This window comes from Pongo pygmaeus, chromosome 4, assembly GCF_028885625.2.
Source record: "Pongo pygmaeus isolate AG05252 chromosome 4, NHGRI_mPonPyg2-v2.0_pri, whole genome shotgun sequence".
Lineage (NCBI taxonomy): Eukaryota > Metazoa > Chordata > Mammalia > Primates > Hominidae > Pongo > Pongo pygmaeus.
This window is the reverse complement of record NC_072377.2, coordinates 173519980-173539242: the sequence shown is the minus strand read 5'-3', so window position 1 is coordinate 173539242 and position 19263 is coordinate 173519980. Positions and strand designations below refer to the sequence as shown.

Sequence of the window (19263 nt, the reverse complement as noted above, 5' to 3'; positions counted from 1 at the left end):
AGCCACCGTGCCTGGCAAAAATTGTGTTTTGTCTATTAACCAATAAAAAAATTATTTTGACTTTTTTTAGAGGTCAAATGAAGGCAAATTTGAGGGTCACAAAGGCCCATAGACTTACATGAGATTAAGGATTATCTGAAGTCAAACTGGCTTTGTTTTCCCAAAGGCTAGCACATTAAAAACAGGCTAATCAATCAGCACAACCGTAGTCATAGCTACTACAGACTGAGGCAGGAGGATCGCTTGAGCCCAGGAGTTCAAGGTTACAGTGAATGGCCAGGCACAGTGGCTCACACCTGTAATCCCAGCACTTTGGGAGGCTGAACCGGGCAGATCACCCGGAGGTCAGGAGTTTGAGACCAGCCTGGCCAACATGGTGAAACCCTGTCTCTACTACAAATACAAAAAATTAGCAGGGTATTGTGGTACATGCCTGTAGTCCCAGCTACTTGAGAGGCTGAGGCATGAGAATCGTTTGAACCCGGGAGATGGAGGTTGCAGTGAGCCGAGATTGCACCACTGCACGCCAGCCTGGGTGACAGAGCGAGACTCTGTCTCAAAAGAAAAATAAAGTTACAGTGAACTACGATGGCACCATTGCACTCCAGCCTGGAAAACAGAGGAAGATCTCGTCTCTATAAACAAAAACAGGAGAATCAGAACTATACTATTCCTAAGGAAAGGTTTCTGATATTATCTGTATTATTAAATGGTATTTACATATCTATAAACTATGGTAAGACAGTGTTTTTAAGATACAGTTATGGCCTGGGGTATCTGAGATGATGTTCCAGTATACGAACTTATCATGACCTTTGGTTAATTTAACATACTCCTGTAGTCTTTCATTATTTTCTCCTCCACCTCACTGAATCCTGTTTTTTTTTTTTTTTCTTTCTTTCTTTTTTTTTGAGACGGAGTCTTGCTTTGTCTCCCAGGCTGGAGTACAATGGTGCGATCTCGGCTCACTGCAACCTCTGACTCCTGGGTTCAAGCAATTCTCCTGCCTCAGCCTCCCGAGTGGCTGGGATTACAGGCGCCCGCCACTACGTCTGGCTATTTTTTGTATTTTTAGTAGAGACAGGGTTTCCCCATGTTGGTCAGGCTGGTCTCAAACTCCCAACCTCATGTGATCTGCTCACCCCGGCCTCCCAAAGTGCTGGGATTACAGGCGTGAGCCACCATGCCCGGCTGAATCCTGTTTTTAATTCCTAAAGTCTCCTGAGTCTTCGGACCCAAGGGCTCAATAGTCTAGGTGAACTATCTTTGCAGTTAATAGAGTGAGAGGAAACTGCTTAGCCTCCCCATGTTTGTTGGAGGGAACAGTGATCTAATGTGGACATGTTAGACTTATACATACCAGTTTGTGAATGGAAGCTATTATTATAGCTCATTAAGATCCTCTCTAAGGTTCCTCTAAGCTTGGAGACTTTTAGAAACAGCATGGTATGATACAATTCATGCTCATTAAGCATTCATTTTTCTCTTGTGTTGGCTTTACATGGAATCTTATTTCAGTTTTGTGTTGGCAGATTCCATTAACTGCTGACTCAATAATTAGTGTGCTGAGCTGTACCCCAAAACCTCTCGCTGCCACTGCCAATCTCCATATTCTGTGCTGCTACAAAGATTCCAATTTCATGAAATGAGACAATATGCCCTGCCCGGGGGATGAATCATGACTGGTCTAAGGAAATCACAGCAATCCTCTTCTTAGCTTGGACATTCACTCTAGGTTTCTACCTTCCTTTGCAACTGGGATTGGCATCTGGCCAATGAGATGTTAAGAGTTAATCTTGAGCTTCAGGAAAATTGCCAGTCTACATTTCCTTGCCCCCTTCCCCCGAACCCAAGTCTGTTATATTGCCAATGTCATCTTTTCTTAAAATGGAAATAGCCTGCATTTGGGATTTTAAACATGCACGGGTGTGAATCTTAATTTTGTTCCTGAGGATTCCAGGGCAAGTTACTTATCTCTGTGCAGTCTCAAGTTCTGTTACTTGTAAAACAGGGTAAGTATCTCTCACAGAACAATGAAATGAGACATGAATGGAACAATGAAGAGGCGTAAATTCTTGGAGCCTTTTCAGGGTCAACAAATGGGATTCCTTATCTAATTAAAATTAATGAAACACAGTCCTGCCAAGTCAACACACTCTCACTGTGCTGCACAAATCCTGTTATTCCATGGCCTCCACTAAGTCATTCTGGTTTAATGCTCAGCAAGACAGAAGCATATTTGTGGAAGTGAGTTTTTTCTTTTTAGAATTCTAGCTGTTAAAGAACCACATTTTGCCTAGTTGACAAATTTTCTTTACTTATGCTTGTGTCCACATGATTGTAAAAAAGCAAACAGTGCCAATGGCCACTTTGGTAAAAACACACAGTGTTCAAACCTATGAAGGATTACATCCTTTGGACAGGTTTTATTCCCAGGATGTCAAACCCCTTGGCCATGACAGCAGCTACTGCTTCACATAGCAGCATACGCCACATGTTCACCTTCAATATTTTTCCTGAAAAGACAGAAAAAAGCTGTTAATTAACTTGTTTTCCTTTTTGAAAATCATTATTAAAGAATCTATGTTACTTGCAAATTTTAGTTAGAAGTGTATAGCCCAACCCACAGATGTTTTTGGGTTTTAACTAGAATCTTCTTTACCTTAAACTATGAAGACAGACAATTTAAAAAATAAAGGCATTTCTGTTAAGAAATATGTTTTTAACTATTAAGAGATATAAGGTCTGCAATGATGAGAACAGTAAATTTTACCTTTCTTTTAAAAAATTTTCCTAGTCCTCATGGTCTGAAATAACTATAAACCTCATTATCACAGTGGTGATTTTTTTCCCTAATAAAGTTTCAGTCCTCAGGCATGACTTTAACAAATGCCTACTTGTCTTACAATACATTAATTCTGGCTACTTCATTAACTATGTAATATGACAGAGGGCAAAAAGCCTAAGGTAAGAAAAGATAACAATTGTTTTCCAAGAAGTTTCCATTATCAAAAACACCCAAAGATTCCTTCTGGGACCCACAAACACATTGTGTTTGTTGGAAGAGTCCTACACTCAGTCATCTTCCAATTGTTTTCTTTGGAGTCCTAAGGTTCCATCTCATGTGCCTAATTGTAGAAAAGTAGACTAATTGGGCAGAGTTCCATTTCTGGTTTAAAGTGCTACTTCACATTTTGTCTTTTATATATGATATGGTTCACTGTGCAACTGTTAGGGAAAAAGTGGAAGTTTCCATGAATAAAATAAATCTGAAAACCACTCCCACACAATTCAAATGCTTTAATGGCACCCCATCCCTAATATGGCTACTAAATGAGACACTTGGAGCTGGGTGCAGTAGCGCATACGTGTATAAGTCCAGCCATTCGGGAGGCTCAAGTGGGAGAATCACTTGAGGCCAGAAGTTTGAGCCTTCAGTGACCTATGATTTCACCACCGTACTCCAGCCCAAGGGACAGAGCAAGATCCGTGTCTCTCACAAAAAAAAAAAAAAAAAAAGACACTCACCAGTCTGTCTATCTTTCTCCACACAGTAGCAGCTATCATAGAACTCTGTGAAAGTAGTTGCCAGCTCATATATATAATCACAGAGAGTGTGGAGAAATAAGTCATCTAAAATCTTTTGCAGAATCTCAGGGAACCGTAAAATGCACCGGCCTAGTTTCCATTCCTTCTCATGATCCAAAAGAATCTTGGTTTCTCGAGCAGCTTTTTGGAGCATTTCTTCATCAATATTGGCCAGACGTGCAATAGACCTTAAAAAAAAATCATCAGGCAATGACCACTGTTCCCTTTTTTTAGGCACACTCATTCTCCACTCGAAAATATGTACTAAGAAGTGATTCACGTAAATCAGAAATTATCACCGATTAAAAAGAAGTTCCTATAAAATGAAGTATTTTATTATACGACATACTATTAGGCAAAACTAACAACCTAATCTAAAGCATTTCATAATACTAAAAATGGAAATATAATTCTTTTAGGGGATCAGCTGACACTTTCTAGGTATTTAAACATAGAGCATCTAGAAGAGTATCGGCAAGGGCAGTTAAGGCCAGGTTTAGGGATTCTGGGATAACTTGCCATACTAAAAGAGGACGTATTTCCAAAGATGTTTGTAGGCAGAAAAATAAATCTGAAAAAACACTTTAGGCTAAGCGTGATGGCTCATGCCTGTAATCCCAGCACTTTGGGAGGCCGAGGCGGGTGAATCACTTGAGGTCCGGAGTTCTAGACCTGCCTGGCCAACACGGTGAAACCCCGTCTCTACTAAAAATACAAAATTTAGCTGGGCATGGTGGTGAGCACCTGTAATCCCTCCTACTGGGGAGGCTGAGGCAGGAGAATCACTTGAACCCAGGAGGTGGAGGTTGCAGAGAGCCGAGATTGCGCCGTTGCACTCCAGCATGGGCAACAGAGTGAGACTCCATCTCAAACACAAACAAACAAACAAAAAACACTTTAGAAGTCAGGTGTAATGGTGGTATGTCAGTAATCCCAGCTACTCAGGAGGCTGAGATGGGAGGATCATTTGAGCCCAAGACCCTGTCTCATTTCAAAAAAGAAAAAACAAATATTTTTGAGTAACTAAATATGTTTTCATTTGATTCACAATAAAACAATGCCTACTCACAATTACCTGATTCTAGTGAAGGCATACAACAAGTAAGCAGCTGTATTGCCTTTGTCATCTAGCATTTTGTCAAAGGAGAAGATGTAGTCATTCAACCGGTTATGGGAAAGGTCAGCATATTTGACACAGCCATATGCAATGGATGTCTGAGCAGCATTCAATTCCTCTGCAGTTAAGACCTTTGGGAAAAACAAAACAGTATTTCATAGCTTACTGACTGCTGCTTCTGCCCTGGTGTCTCATAGGCATAAGACTGGGGTAGGGAACATCTAATGGTATTCTTTTACCAATAAACTTTAATAAACACTGACACTGAGGCAGAAGGACATGGGCCAATGTACAAACAAAATAATGAAAATATAAAACGCGTTACGCACAATGAAGAATGTTTCTATGAGAAACTGAATTTGTAAAATGTAAAATGTCAGCATGAATACCTTTTTCCAGTGTATTCAGTAGACATAAAACCAGAAGCATCAATTATTAGTTTATATCCACTTCATACTATGAACATTGTGAGGTTATAGGAAACAGAGTAACACCGAAAAATACAAACAAAAAGTTAGGGTTAAATAATTAATTGAAATCAAGGGTGTATTAAGAGTAGATAAAAGAACTCATTCACTGTTTTGCTAATATTTGCTCAAGTATTCTGAAGCATTATTAGGGCACAAGTAAGTAATTAAGGATTTTTGCTTCTGGCCATGACAGAATACCTTGCAGCAGACTAACCATTCTACCAAAAGCAACTATTTAAAAGCTGGGTTAAACATATGAAACAACTGTTTGAAGTCACTAGAGAGCATCAACACAAGCAAAGTTGAAGGGACTATAGTTCTTAGAAGAATGAAAACATTGGGAATGAGTCCATAATCACTTGGCTTTTTCCCTAAGGGCATTTTTCAAATCACTACATAGTGGACAAAGGGGACAGAACCCAAGCAGAAAGAAGTGGTCTTATTGAGGTGAGAAGACAAGAGTTTAGAGTATGGGGCTGCCAAAGAAGCAAGGACACAATCCCCAAAAAGAAGGAGCCACAGAGGAGTCGAAGACTCTGTGAACAAATTTCTTTCAAATGTCATATGGCTGGCATGCACAAGGCAAGACTCCAAAAAATCTATCAGGAAAGAGCAAATGGTAATTAAAGAGCTGAGCCGTGATTTCAGCAGCTGTGTGGCACTAGGCAGTTCTGCAGCGGCAAAATGGAAGGGCATTAGCACACGGGCCATATTTCAGGAGTAGGGACCTCACCCTAGTCATAAAGGTAAAATTTAAATAGTTCAGCCCTAAAGAAGCATATAAGGCCAATACAAACAGGGTCAAGACAATCAGCTGGTATGCTATCTGTCAGCTAGAAGAAAACATAACGGTCTCTGGAGGGAACTAACCTCAGCCAGAATCTTTATAATGTTCTCTTCATAATGCCCAGCACTCAATAACAAATAAATCTTTCTAAAAAAGCAAGATGAGCCATGCCTGTAATGCTCATGCCTGTAATTGGCTCATGCCTGTAATGCAGCTACTTGGGAGTCTTAGGTGGAAGGATCACTTGAGGCCAGGAGTTTCAAACCAGCCTGGACAACACAGACCCCTATCTCTAGGGGGGGAACAAGATAAAAGAGCAAGATGAAATAACTAAATACTAAGGAGGGGGACTACAAAGAAAGGGCTAGGAGAGAATCAAGACAACAGAAACAAAAGAAAAAAGATAATAACAACTTTAAAGTCTGAAATTGTTTAAGATAAAGCTACTTAAAAAATACTTATTAATGACAAAGGGGGAAAATACTAACTTTACAGGGGAGAAAACTGATACTATCACCTTACCAAAGAGATCAAAATTATTATTATTAATTATGAAGCTTATCAATATCATGTGCCTCCTGATATTAACTGATAAGAACTCTACATCTATTCTTGTAAGACTGTATAACCTGGAAACAGAGTACGACTTATAAGACTTATAAGACAGTATAACCTGGAAACAGAATTAACAGAACAGGAGCCAATATCAGACAAATCCAACTAAGTGATATTCCAAAAAAACTAACTGACCAGCAGACTTCAGAAGTGTTAAGGTCATGAAAGTCAAAGACAGACCAAGGAACTAACTGCCCAGATTAAAGATAAGGAGACATGATAACTAAATGTAGCATGTTATCCTGGGCTGGATCTTAGGCTAGAAAAAGGTCATTAGTGAGACCAACTGTGCAACCAGAATAAGGACTGCAGATTAGTTAATGGTATTGTATCAACGTTAATTTCCTGATTTTGATAATCATACTATATAGCTATGAAAGATATTAGTATCTGGGGATACTAAATGAAAGATACAAAATTCTTTGTACTATCTTGCAACTTTTTTATGTCTAAAACTGTTTTAAAATGTTTAAAGAAAACTATGATTAACATGTTCAAAAAATTAAAAGGAAAACAGTAAGAAAACTAGAAGAAAAGATGAAAAATTACAAGAAATACCTTAAACATAGAATACCAAAATATAATATCTGAAGTAGAAAATATTCAAAATAAAGCAAAGAGAAAAAAATGAATTACTGCATAAGAAACACGTGAGATACAAAGTTCTAACATATGTACTTGGAGTACCAAAAATAAAAGAATGAGGAAAAGTAGTAGCATTTGAAGAGATATGGCCAAGAATTCTCCTAACCTGATGAAAGAACTCAACCCACAGATTTAGGAAGTTCGGCAGCCCCCAGAGGGTAAAAACAAAAATGACTCCCCAAACCACACTTAGGCATTTCTTAGTCAAGGTACTAAAAATAAAGCCTAAGAAAAATACTAAAAAAAATCTGAGAAAAAGATACATACTTTCAAAGGAGAAACAATGAAACTTACAACTGATTTTCAAAGGAAACTATGGTAGCTGGAAGACAATGGAGTATAATTTTTATTTATTTCCTCCCCCAGCCCCACTGGTCCTCTCCAGTTCTGTGGAATGTCATCTCTAAAAATGCTGAAAGAAAACAGCCGCCAAACTAGAATTCTATACCCAATAAAAACATTGTTCAGAACTGAAGGCATCATAAAGACATTTTTGGACAAACAAAAATTCTGAAAGAATCTGTCACCCCAGCAGACCTGTGCTAAAAAAAATAAAGACCTTCAGATTGTGGAAAAATAATCTCAGGTGGAATCAAAAAACTGCAGGAAAGGGCGAAAATATATAGATAAATCTAAGTACTGATTGTCTAATGCAAAATAATAATAATAATAATGATAAATGGGCAAAAGAGTTAACAGACTCTTCACAAGAGAAGATTATCTAGATGACCAATAAGCCTAAGAAAAGGCAGTCAGGCCAAGCACAGTGGCTCATGCCTGTAATCCCAGCACTTTGAGAGCCTGAGGCAGGCAGATTGCTGAGTCCAGAGATTTGAGACCTGCCTGGCCAACACGGTGAAACCTCATCTCTAAAAACAATACAAAAATTAGCTTGGTGTGTTGGCATGTGCCTGTAGTCCCAGCTACTTGGGAGGCTGAGGCAGGAGAATTGCTTGAACCCGGGAGACAGAGGTTGCAGTGAGCCAAGATTGTGCCACTGTACTCCAGCCTGGGTGACAGAGTGAGATTCTGTCTTAAGAAAGAAAGAAAGAGGCCAGGTGCAGTGGCTCATGCCTGTAATCCCAGCACTTTCGGAGGCCGAGGCAGGGCAGATCATGAGGTCAGGAGATCGAGACCATCCTGGCTAACACGGTGAAACCCTGTCTCTACTAAAAAAAAAAAATACAAAAAATTAGCCGGACGTGATGGCGGGCACCTGTAGTCCCAGCTACTTGGGAGGCTGAGGCAGGAGAATGGCGTGAACACAGGAGGTGGAGCTTGCAGTGAGCCGAGATGGTGCCACTGCACTCCAGCCTGGGCGACAGAGCAAGACTCCATCTCAAAAAAAAAGAAAAAGAAAGAAAGAAAAGAAAGAAAAATAAAGGTAGTCAATATCGTCAATATCATTATTCATCAGAGGAATGAAAATTTTAACCACAATAAGTCACTATGCACTCACCAGAAAAGCTAAAATAAAAAACACTGACTAAACCAATTGTCAAGGTTAATATGTCAACTTGACTGGACTGAAGGATAGGAAGTATTGATCCTGGGTGTGCCTGTGAGGGTGCTGCCAAAGGAGACTAACATTTCAGTCAGTGGTCTGGGAAAGGCAGACCCACCCTTAATGGGGTGGGCAGCATCTAATCAGCTGCCAGTGAATATAAAGCAGGGAGAAAAATGTGAAGAGACTGGCCTAGCCTCTCGGCCTACATCTTTCTCCTGTGCTGGATGCTTCTTGCCCTGGAACATCTGACTCCAAGTTCTTCAGTTTTGGGACTCAGACTGGCTCTCCTTGCTCTTCAGCTTGCAGACAGCCTATTGTGGGACCTTGTTATCGTGTAAGTTAACACTTAATAAACATCCCTTTATATGTATCTATCCTATTAGTTCTGCCCCTCTAGAGAACCCTGACTAATACACCAATGTTGGTAAACGTATGTTGCAATGAAACTCTCATATGTTAGTAGTGGGAGTATACAACGGTCACCACTTTCTCCTTGGCAACTTTTAATAAAGTTAAGCATAAGCCAACCCTACAACCCAGCAATGCCATTCCTAGATATATATCCAAAAGAAAAAGCACATGTACCTCTAAAAGGGCTTGAACAACAATGTTCAAAATAGCTTTGTATTCAGAACAGCCAACAACTGGAAATAATCCTAATGTCCATCAATAGGAGAATGGATAAACAAAATGTGGCACCTTCATATATCAGAATATCATGCAGCAATAAAAACAAATAAACTACAGCTGGGTGTGATGGCTTATGCCTGTAATCCTAGCACTTTGGGAGGGCAAGGTAAGTGGATCGCTTGAGCCCAGGAGTTCCAGCCTCGGCAACACGGCAAAACCCCATCTCTATAAAAAATACAAAAATTAGCCAGGTATGGCAGTGGGTGCCTATAGTCCCAGCTACCCGGGAGGCTGAGGTAGAAGGATCACTTGAGCCCAGGAGGTCGAGATGCGGTAAGCCATGATCTTGCCACTGCACTCCAGCCTGAGCGACAGAGTGAGACTCTGTCTCAAAAACAAAACAAAACCAAAAACATATGAACTACTGATGCACATGGAAAAGGGCACATACTATGTGATTTTGTTTATATGAAATTCCAGAATAAGCAAAAGTGATTTATGGTGATAGGAAAATCTCTGGGGTGATGGAAATATATCTTGATTGGTGTTCTAAGGCATATATATGTAAAAATTCATTAAGCTGTGCATTTTACTATACACATTTAAAATTAACTTAAAAAATTACTAGCTGGGGTGGTTAAAAAGAGTTAAAGCAATTTTTGTCATCAGGCAGACTAACAAACAGCTAGATGACTAAACTTACCACTTTTCATCTGACTGTGCAAGATGTGCCTAGACCAGTGATTTAGCTGGATCATGGGGGCAGATTCCTTATGGCTTGGTGCTGTCTTGGTGATAGTGAGTTCTTGTGAGAGCTGGTCATTTAAGTGTGTGGCACCTTCTCCCCCTACTCTCTCTCTCTCTTGCTCCTGCTTTAGCCATGTGAAGTGCCTGCTCCCCCTTCATCTTCCCCCATGAATAAAAGTTCCCTGAGGCCTTCCCAGAAGCCAACTGATGTTGGTGCCATGTTCCTACAGCCAGAAGAACCATGAGCCAATTAAACCTCTTTTATAAATTACCCAGTCTCAGGTATGCATGACCTCTCCTCTACTGCTCTAAACTTAAAAAAAAAAAAAAAAAAAAGAAAAGAAAGAAAATTTTTTTCTTGTTGACTTTTCAATTCCTCCAAATTCCACACAAACTGAACCATAGTCTTTTCTAAGAGTCCTATGAAAGGCCATCATGTTGCCTGCTCTGAAGGTTCATCAACGGCCTTGGGTGGCAAGAAGTGACTGCTATGACCACTCTACAAATGCTCCCAAGAAGGAGCATGGCACATGTAGACTCTGATGTGAGCTGATGAATCAAACCCCTTCAGTTTGCAATATTCTCCCATCATTGGGAACTGCTGTTAAGCAGCATGGATACTAAGCTATATTAACAAAGGAGGAAAAAGCCAAGGTCTTTTTTAATTGCCAAGAACTATATTTTCTAAATAAATGCTCAGCAATTCACAAAATAAACTTACTGTGCAATAAAGTCAGAGCAATATAAGCCTTGTCCTAGGTGAGACGGACTCCTCACACTTCTCCTCAGTTCTCTCAATAAAAACAAAAATGAAAAATCACAATGCTTGATACACATTATACCAATAAGGCTTTGAATTACCTTGTCTCTTTCTTTTTCCTTCAACTTGTCCATGGATCGTTTTAGTCCTTCTCCCAGAAGGTCCATGAGGCGCACTGTTTCACCTGAACGTGTTTTAAACTTTTTCCTAAAAAATGTAAAACACTCAATCAGATTTTGAAACAGACTTTTCAACTTAGAAATCTTTGAAAATGAAGGTTTGAGAGACCTGACCACAAACTGCAACATATGTTTTAAATCTCTAAGGTACATGTTGCCCCTGAGAACTATTAAGAGAGGGTTGATGTCAATGGTAACAATGCCTTATGCCAGTCATCAAGCAAGGAGAGTACTACACGAAACACTGTGCTTTCAAGTGTCTTTCATCTCTAGCCCTCAACTCAAAGCATCCTATGCTCTAGCCCTCAAAAGCACTCTCTACATATTTACCTTTAATAAGTTTCCTAACAGAGAAAGAAGATATTTGTTAATTTGTTTGCTTTCTTGGAATACTAAGTTTGGCTTAGATGTTTCACCTTTTTAGAAAAATTACTAATCAAAATATATGTTTCTAGAATTGCTGGGAAAGTCAGCAAATTCTTTGACAAAATCTCACTTGAATTTCTCTGTATACTAATTCCTCTTGTTCGGTGGTAACCAAGCCTTGATTCATACCAGAATCGCCTGGCAAAGTTTAAGAAAGACGCTTGAGCAGCCAGTTGCTTGCTTGCTTCATTCACTCATTTATTTATTTTTAGAGATAGGGTCTTGCTCTGTCACCCAGGCTGGAGTGAAGTAGTATAACCACAGCTCACTGTAACCTTGAACTCCTGGGCTTAAGTAATCCTTCTACCTTACCCTCCCAAGTAGCTAATTCTATAGGTGCGAGCCACCACACCCGGTTAATTTTTTAATTTTTATAGAGATGGTGTCTCTCACTATGTTGCCCGGGCTCCTATCAAACTCCTCGTCTCAAGTGATCCTCCCACCTCAGCCTCCCAAAGTGTTGGAATTACAGGCCGGAGACACTGCACCTGGCCCAGTTCCTTTAAAAAAAAAAAAAAAAAAAAAAAGAAAGAAAGAAAAAAGAGAAAAAAACCTCAGGATGCTAGGGCCCCGTTCAGATCTACTGCAATCAGAATCACTACGGATATGGCAAAAGCACTAATAAGCATTGTCCTGGGCAGTCGCTGTTAAAAAGCATTTTTGAGAACACCGAATTTTACATATTAAACAAAAAAGTTTACGTAACACCAAGGATATAACATCATTTTCCTTTTTTTGGTGGGGGGGGGGGGTGTTTAAAAAATCCCTCAAACATAACAATGAAGCATGCTTTTCTAACACAAAGAGTACCAAAATGAATATGATACTTTCTGTTAAAGTTTTATTTCCAGAGCTTGCCTAAGCAAGAATCTACTTGCCCTGTAAAATTCTGCTTATACAGAATTAAAACTCCTTTATTATCCCACAAATACATTATATATTTCCATAGCTTTCTTTAGCCCATACACTCCTTCTTAAGTGTCCAACTTTCAAATCTCTGATAAAATGAAACTCACCATGAAGACCAGTCAAAATGCTAAAGGAAACCTTCCTTAATCTTTCTACTTTGCAGTTACTGTTCCTTTCAGTTACTTCCTACCTGTGCCTGCCTTGAAGTTTTGTTTTTGTTGGTCTATTCAGACTAGTGGCTCTACAATGAGGGATGCGTATCTGAATACCAACAGAGCTTTAAAAAAAAACATAGATGCCTAATACCTGCTTTAGACCTAATAAGTCAGTAACTCCCACAGTGGGGCTTGCATGTGTATTTTCACAAGCTCCACAGGAAACTGCTCTGCTCTAGATGATAGCCTCTTTCAGAGAGGAGGTCATGTTCTGTGTACCTGCATATACACATTGTGGAGCATCCAACCAACACTATGCACAGTACATCCTCAATAAACAGATGTACAAGGAATAGCAGGAAGATGATGAAATAAAAAAAAATTATTCAAAAAATTAAAACAGAAAATGTCATTTAAAAATAGCAGAATCTGTGAGCATTAAAAAAAAAAACCTTTTTTTTAAGTCCCATCCCCCTCTGTGAGAATTTTTTTTTTTTTTTGAGATGGAGTCTTGCTCTGTCGCCCAGGCTGGAGTGCAGTAGCACAATCTCAGCTCACTGCAAGCTCCGCCTCCCGCGTTTACACCATTCTCCTGCCTCAGCCTCCCATGTAGCTGGGACTACAGGCGCCTGCCACCATGCCCAGCTAATTTTTGTACTTTTAGTAGAGACGGGGTTTCACCATGTTGGCCAGGCTGGTCTCAAATCCTCACCTCGTGATCCACCTGCCTCGGCCTCCCAAAGTGCTGGGATTACAGGTGTGAGCCACTGTGCCTGGCCCAAAATTAAAAAAAAAAAAAAAAAAAAAAAAAAAAAAAGGCGGGGGGGATAGGATACTGTAACTCACATGATGCTGAGTGCAGAAAAATTTTTAAAATTATCAAGAATCCTTTAGCCATTATATGACAAATGAATTAAATGCCATAATATGAGCACTAGTGAGTAATTTTAAGCAAGTGTAGGAATATCATCTAAATGTCCAAGAAACGAATCGTTAAGAAACTAAGATACTATTAAGTAATGATCAACTTATTGGTTTGTTTTAAAAAACTTTATGTCCATAAACACTATAATAAGGACTTAGTGTCTTCTTAGTTATTCTTTTTGTTTTTGAGACAGAGTCTCACTCTGTCACCCAGGCTGGAACCCAGTGATGTGATCTCGTCTCACTGTAACTTCCATGTCGATGCTCAAGTAATCCTCAGCTGGGATTACAGGTGCATGCCACTACGCCTGGCTAAGTTTTCTTTTTTTTTTTTTTTTTTGGCAGATATGGGGTTTCACCATGTTGCCAGTTTGGTCTTAAACTCCTAGGCTCACGCAATCCTCCAGCACTGGCCTCCTAAAGTGCTGGAATTACAGGCGTGAGAGCCACTGTGCCTAGCCCCTACTGTCTTTTGATTTCAAAAAAGCGCAGATCCACGGAGAAGAAACACAATTAGAAAATGTTGTTCCCAACAAGGTCTTTGAGCTCCACATAATCTGTATCTAAGATAATACCTTAACACATCTAATATGCCTTTTACATGTTCAATTAGGGCTTTTGTACATTGGCTGGCCAAACATCTTGAGCTACTTCCTGTGGTTTTTTAGAAGCATTACCACCTTTGTCGGATGGAAATATTTAGGCTTTGTTACCAAATCTAAGATGCCACGGATTTTTGGTAAGTGATCCTAAGACACCAGTGAATACAGGAGGTTAAAACATGAAAAATGCTGTGCCTTTGAATTGAGGAATACTGTATGGAAACACGGTTGTATTTACCTTTTTATTTTATAAATATTGAGAATATAAATTAGAAAATAGAAAAGCTGAAAGTATTAATACATAGTTCTCAATAAACAATATTTTTGGAGAGAACATAACAAAACCAGTGAATCTTAAAACTTAATTGGAATTTCAGTAACTTATACCTTTTGCCTATGTTCAACTTTCAAGGAAAAAACAAAAACATTTATAAAACGCATAAGCTATATTGTTGAATAGTGTCTGAAATCTGAGCAGGTACTGTAATAGATTTCATAATTTAGATTTGTGGGAGAGTAAAACCCCTTATATATAATCTATTAGGTCTACAGTCTGGTTTTCACTAAACTTTGTACATACTATCTACCTAAAAGGCTACATTCTCTGGCAGTGATGATATAGATAGAAAATCACTCAGCTGGGTTTACACCATTATAGCTTATGTGGACTACAGAAAACTGTGGACTTTCTTAATTCTAATATGGTATCAAATGAAAAGTAGCCTCTTCCAAGTAAATGTGGGGATCAAGTATATCATTACCATCTTCATATTTTCCAGACTTACTTGTCTTCCCCTAGCACCACACCAAATCCAGCATGGAAGACTCGAGTTACTTTAGGGTCATACCAACCAATCATTTGAGCAGCAGCAAATATTGTCTGGAAGTGCACAGACTACAACAAAAACGGAAAGTTACTTGCTAGTCTTCTTTAAAGAAAAAAAAAAAAAAAGACTTAAGGCTCTTTTGCTTAGGAATAGATCTGTAAAATTCAAATCGCTCGTAAATCTTGTGAGACAAGTACTATTATAAAACCTCTTCTTTTATTCCCTATATAAGAGAAACACTAAGAGCAACACTGTTATATTTTCTACTATGTTCAAACGTTTTTAAAGCAACTGAATTAAGGGCAGGGTCACATGCAAAAACTTCAATTACATTTTAGTTCTCACAATAACCCTATTGATAGGAACAACTGCTGAAGTTCAGAGGTTCCAGTTTGTGGAGGCAAGCTGGAAAACTAGGAAGTGTCCAGTTTGGCTGGGTCCAAACCCTCTTCTTTCTTCTATGCTATACTGATGTCCTGAATCTTAGTCTTTGGGGAAAATTTACAGTCACCCAGTGTCAGATGTCACCAACCTCACCATACTGTCTTACCTCCAATCAGTCAATGTAAAATACATACAAATCTACAAACTCACTTGTCCATTGTCCACCACATAGATAATCATATCTGCTTTTTCCTCAAATAGTCTTTGTTTAATAGCAGCCAGGTCAGATGTATCATAGGTATAACCTCCATCTGATTTTAATATGGTTAATGGTATGGAACACCCTGGGACAAATACAATCTTTCTGCCATCATCCACCTGCACAAATCCTAGGGGGTAAAAAACACTTCATTAATAAAGTTAAAAGAACCCTGAAGGAAAATGAATGCTTACTCATTCTACTATGTAAATATTTAGTTATTCTAAGAATATTTTGAAATGTATTTATTAGAGAGCTAAAGAAAGCACACAATTTTTTCCTCACCATGATCTATTAGAAACCTTGGAAAATGTTAACCATCAAGGTTGCCTGGATACTCAGGGTGCTATCGGAGCACAGGTCAGATGTTCTGGCAGTTTTCCAGACTTACACTAAACTTGGTTCCCAACTGCTTTTTTTGTTTTTTCTTTTTTGACACACAGTCTTGCTACATTGCCCAGGCCGGTCTCAAACTCCTGGGCTCAAATGATTCTCCTGCCTGGGCCTCCCCAAGTACTGGGATTACAGGTGTGAGCCACCATGCCTGGTCTCCCAAACTCTTTAGTTGGAACCCATCAGCTCGGTAGGCCCAGAACATGAAAATGTGCTTTGCCTTCAAGCTGGAGCCATAACCTTCCTCTTGGAGAAAGCTGCAATTCTTATACTGATCTCTAACAATGTGCTGAAGAGTAGTTGACACTGTTTCAAGGTCCCGGAAACAAACAGGGCAGGATTTGGCATTTGGAATGAGAAGTAGGAAGAAAAATTAAATCCATGTTCATACACTCATGATGAAAAAGACAGAATTCTTGGATGCAAGAAGGTACAGGAAGAACATGATAACAGTAGCAGCTATATAAGAGTGCTACTATGTGCCAAGTACTATGCTAAGTCCTTAAATTTAACTTTCAAAATAACCCTATGTAGTAAATAACTCTATGCTTACAGTTTAGAAAATTGAGGCTTGGTAATGTAAAGGCAGTATAAAATAGTAGTTAAAAACATAAGCTTTGAAGCCAGACTGGCTAGGTTTGAATCTCAGACATATCGCTTATTAGCTATGTGACCCTGGGAAGCTACTAACTTCTCTGTGCCTATTTTCTCATAAAATAAACATTTAAAAAATTGCATTTATTTATTTTTTTGAGACAGGGTCTTGCTCTGTCATCCAGGTCTTGCTCTGTCATGCAGTGGTGTGAACATGTTCACTGTGGCCTAGACCTCCTGGGCTCACGCAATCCTCCTGCCTCGGCCTCTCGTGAAGCTGTGACCACAGGCATGCACGATCATGCCTGGCTAATTTTTTTTTTTTTGAGACGGAGTCTCCCTCTGTCACCCAGGCTGGAGTGCAGTGGCGCGATCTCGGCTCACTGCAAGCTCTGCCTCCCGGGTTCACGCCATTCTCCTGCCTCAGCCACCCGAGTAGCTGGGACTACAGGCACCTGCCAACACGCCCAGCTAATTTTTTGTATTTTTAGTAGAGATGGGGTTTCACCGTGTTAGCCAAGATGGTCTCAACTCCTGACCTCGTGATCCACCTGCCTCGGCCTCCCAAAGTGCTGGGATTACAGGCGTGAGCCACCGGGCCCAGCATTTTTTTTTTTTTTTTTTTTTTTTTTGAGACAGAGTCTCACTCTGTCACCCAGGCTGGAGTGCAATGGCATGATCTCGGCTCACTGCAATCTCCACCTCCCGAGTTCAAGCAATTCCTCTGCCTCAGCCTCCCGAGTAGCTGGGACTACAGGTGTGTGCCAGCTAATTTTTTGTATTTTAGTAGAGACGGGGTTTCACCATGTTGGTCAGGATGGTCTCAATCTCCTGTCCTCATGATTCGCTCACCTTGGCCTCCCAAAGTGCTGGGATTACAGGTGTGAGCCACCACGCCCAGCCACGCCTGGCTAATTTTTTAATTTGTAGAGACAGGGTCTCACACATTGTTGCCCAGGCTGGCCTCAAACTCCTGGGCTCAAGTGATCCTCCCACCTCAGCCTCCCAAAGTGCTGAAATTACTGTCACGAGCTGCCGTGCTCGACCTCTCTCTCGTTCTTTTTTTTTTTTTTTTTTTTTTTTCAGAGACAGGGCCTCATTCTGTTGCCCAGGCTGTAGTGCAGTGGTGTGAGCATAGCTCACTGTAACCTCAAATGCCTGGGCTCAAGCATAGCTAGAACTACAGGCATGCATCATCATGCCCAACTACTTCTTTTGTTAATTTTGTTAATTTTTTGGCAGAGAAAGGGTCCCGCTATGTTGCCCAGACTGATCTCAAACTCCTGGCCTCAAGTGGTCCTCCTGCCTCAGCCTCTCCAAGTGCTGTGATTACAGGCATGAGCCACTGCACACAGCCAAAATTTTATCATCGTAAAAAGTATGGTCCCTAGGCCCTAGATTAAAATACTACTCCCATTCAAGGAAACAGGCTTCCATAGAGATATGGTTGATTTCAGGTCTGAGGCAGGAAATGTACAAAATGGGCCTGCAATATTATATACCAGAAACCAATTAACTAACTACCAAAGGGGTTGAAAAAAACAAAACCACAACAAAAAATATGAAGTTACTTAGCCAAAATGGAACAATTTGAGCATTACAAAAATTATAAAGACAACTGACTGAAAAATATAAAACACATTAAAAGTGCACCACAATAATGTTAAAATCAAACAACTCACTTTGAGATGCTAAGGAACAAACCTATTATTCTGCAATTGATTAAAAAACAAGCACTTCTACTACCCTACCTGTTTTATATGAATTGTACCTGAGGATAACCAAAATAATTAGTAACAAAGTTCAGCATAAGAGAATCCCAAGTAACAAATGGAGAAAGAATGACAGAACACTACCATTTTCCAACCTCCAATGAAGTGATGGATCAAAGTCATGGTCATAAATAGCTGAGAAAGCCAATAGAGAAAAGTCTGATGGGGAAATTTATGGACAGATCCAGCTGACGATACCTGAATTCACTAATCAATCTTAATATGACAAAAAGAGAGACAACCAGACACTGCCGCATTGCCTGCATTCTTGCAACTAAAAGAAAACAACAAAAAAAGGAATAAAACATAAATCAGAATCTAATGAAGCCTCTTTAGACACAGACAAGGAATTATGCTAAATAGTTCCATATGGGAAATTATTTAGGACAAATGGCCCAGTTTCTTCAACAATAAAAGAAATTTAAAAAGAGGGAGAAATCTCAGATTTATAGAACTTAAGATACATATCAAACAAACGTTATATGCAGACTTTGAAAAAACTATTTAAAAAATCATGAATCCAACACTTTGGGAGGCTGAGGTGGGTGGATCACTTGAGGTCAGGAGTCCAAGACCAGCCCAGCCAACATGGTGGAACCCTGTCTCCATTAAAAATACAAAAATTAGCTGGGTGTGGTGATGCACGCGTGTAATTCCAGCTACGGAGGAGGCTGAGGCAGGAGAATTGCTTGAACCCAGGAGGCGGAGGTTGCAGTCAGCCGAGATCACTCCACTGCACCCCAGTCTAGGCGACAGAGTAAGACTCTGTTTCCAAAAAAAAAAAAAAAAAAAAATTCATGAATCAACTTGGGAAATTTGATCTCTATTTAATGGTATTAAGAAATTATTATTGGCTGGGTATGGTAGTTCATGCCTATAATCCCAGCACTCTGGGAGGCCGAGGTGGGAGGATCACTTGAGGCCAGGAGTTCCACACCAGCCTAGGCAACATAGCAAGATTGTTTAAAAAAAA

The 19263-nt window shown here is 39.7% G+C and overlaps 1 protein-coding gene across 1 annotated transcript in view; it reads right to left on the bottom strand.

Moving 5' to 3' along the window:
• Positions 1 to 2297: 2297 nt before the first annotated feature.
• Positions 2298 to 19263, bottom strand: part of RARS1 (arginyl-tRNA synthetase 1) — a 33023-nt gene continuing 16057 nt past the window's right edge. The window contains exons 10-15 of the mRNA XM_054488263.2: positions 15483 to 15661; positions 14847 to 14956; positions 10968 to 11073; positions 4664 to 4836; positions 3529 to 3776; positions 2298 to 2516 (exon numbers count right to left, since the gene is read on the bottom strand). Coding sequence (XP_054344238.1) covers positions 2407 to 2516; positions 3529 to 3776; positions 4664 to 4836; positions 10968 to 11073; positions 14847 to 14956; positions 15483 to 15661 — 926 coding nt within the window. The 3' untranslated portion in view covers positions 2298 to 2406. The remainder of the gene's footprint in view (positions 2517 to 3528; positions 3777 to 4663; positions 4837 to 10967; positions 11074 to 14846; positions 14957 to 15482; positions 15662 to 19263) is intronic.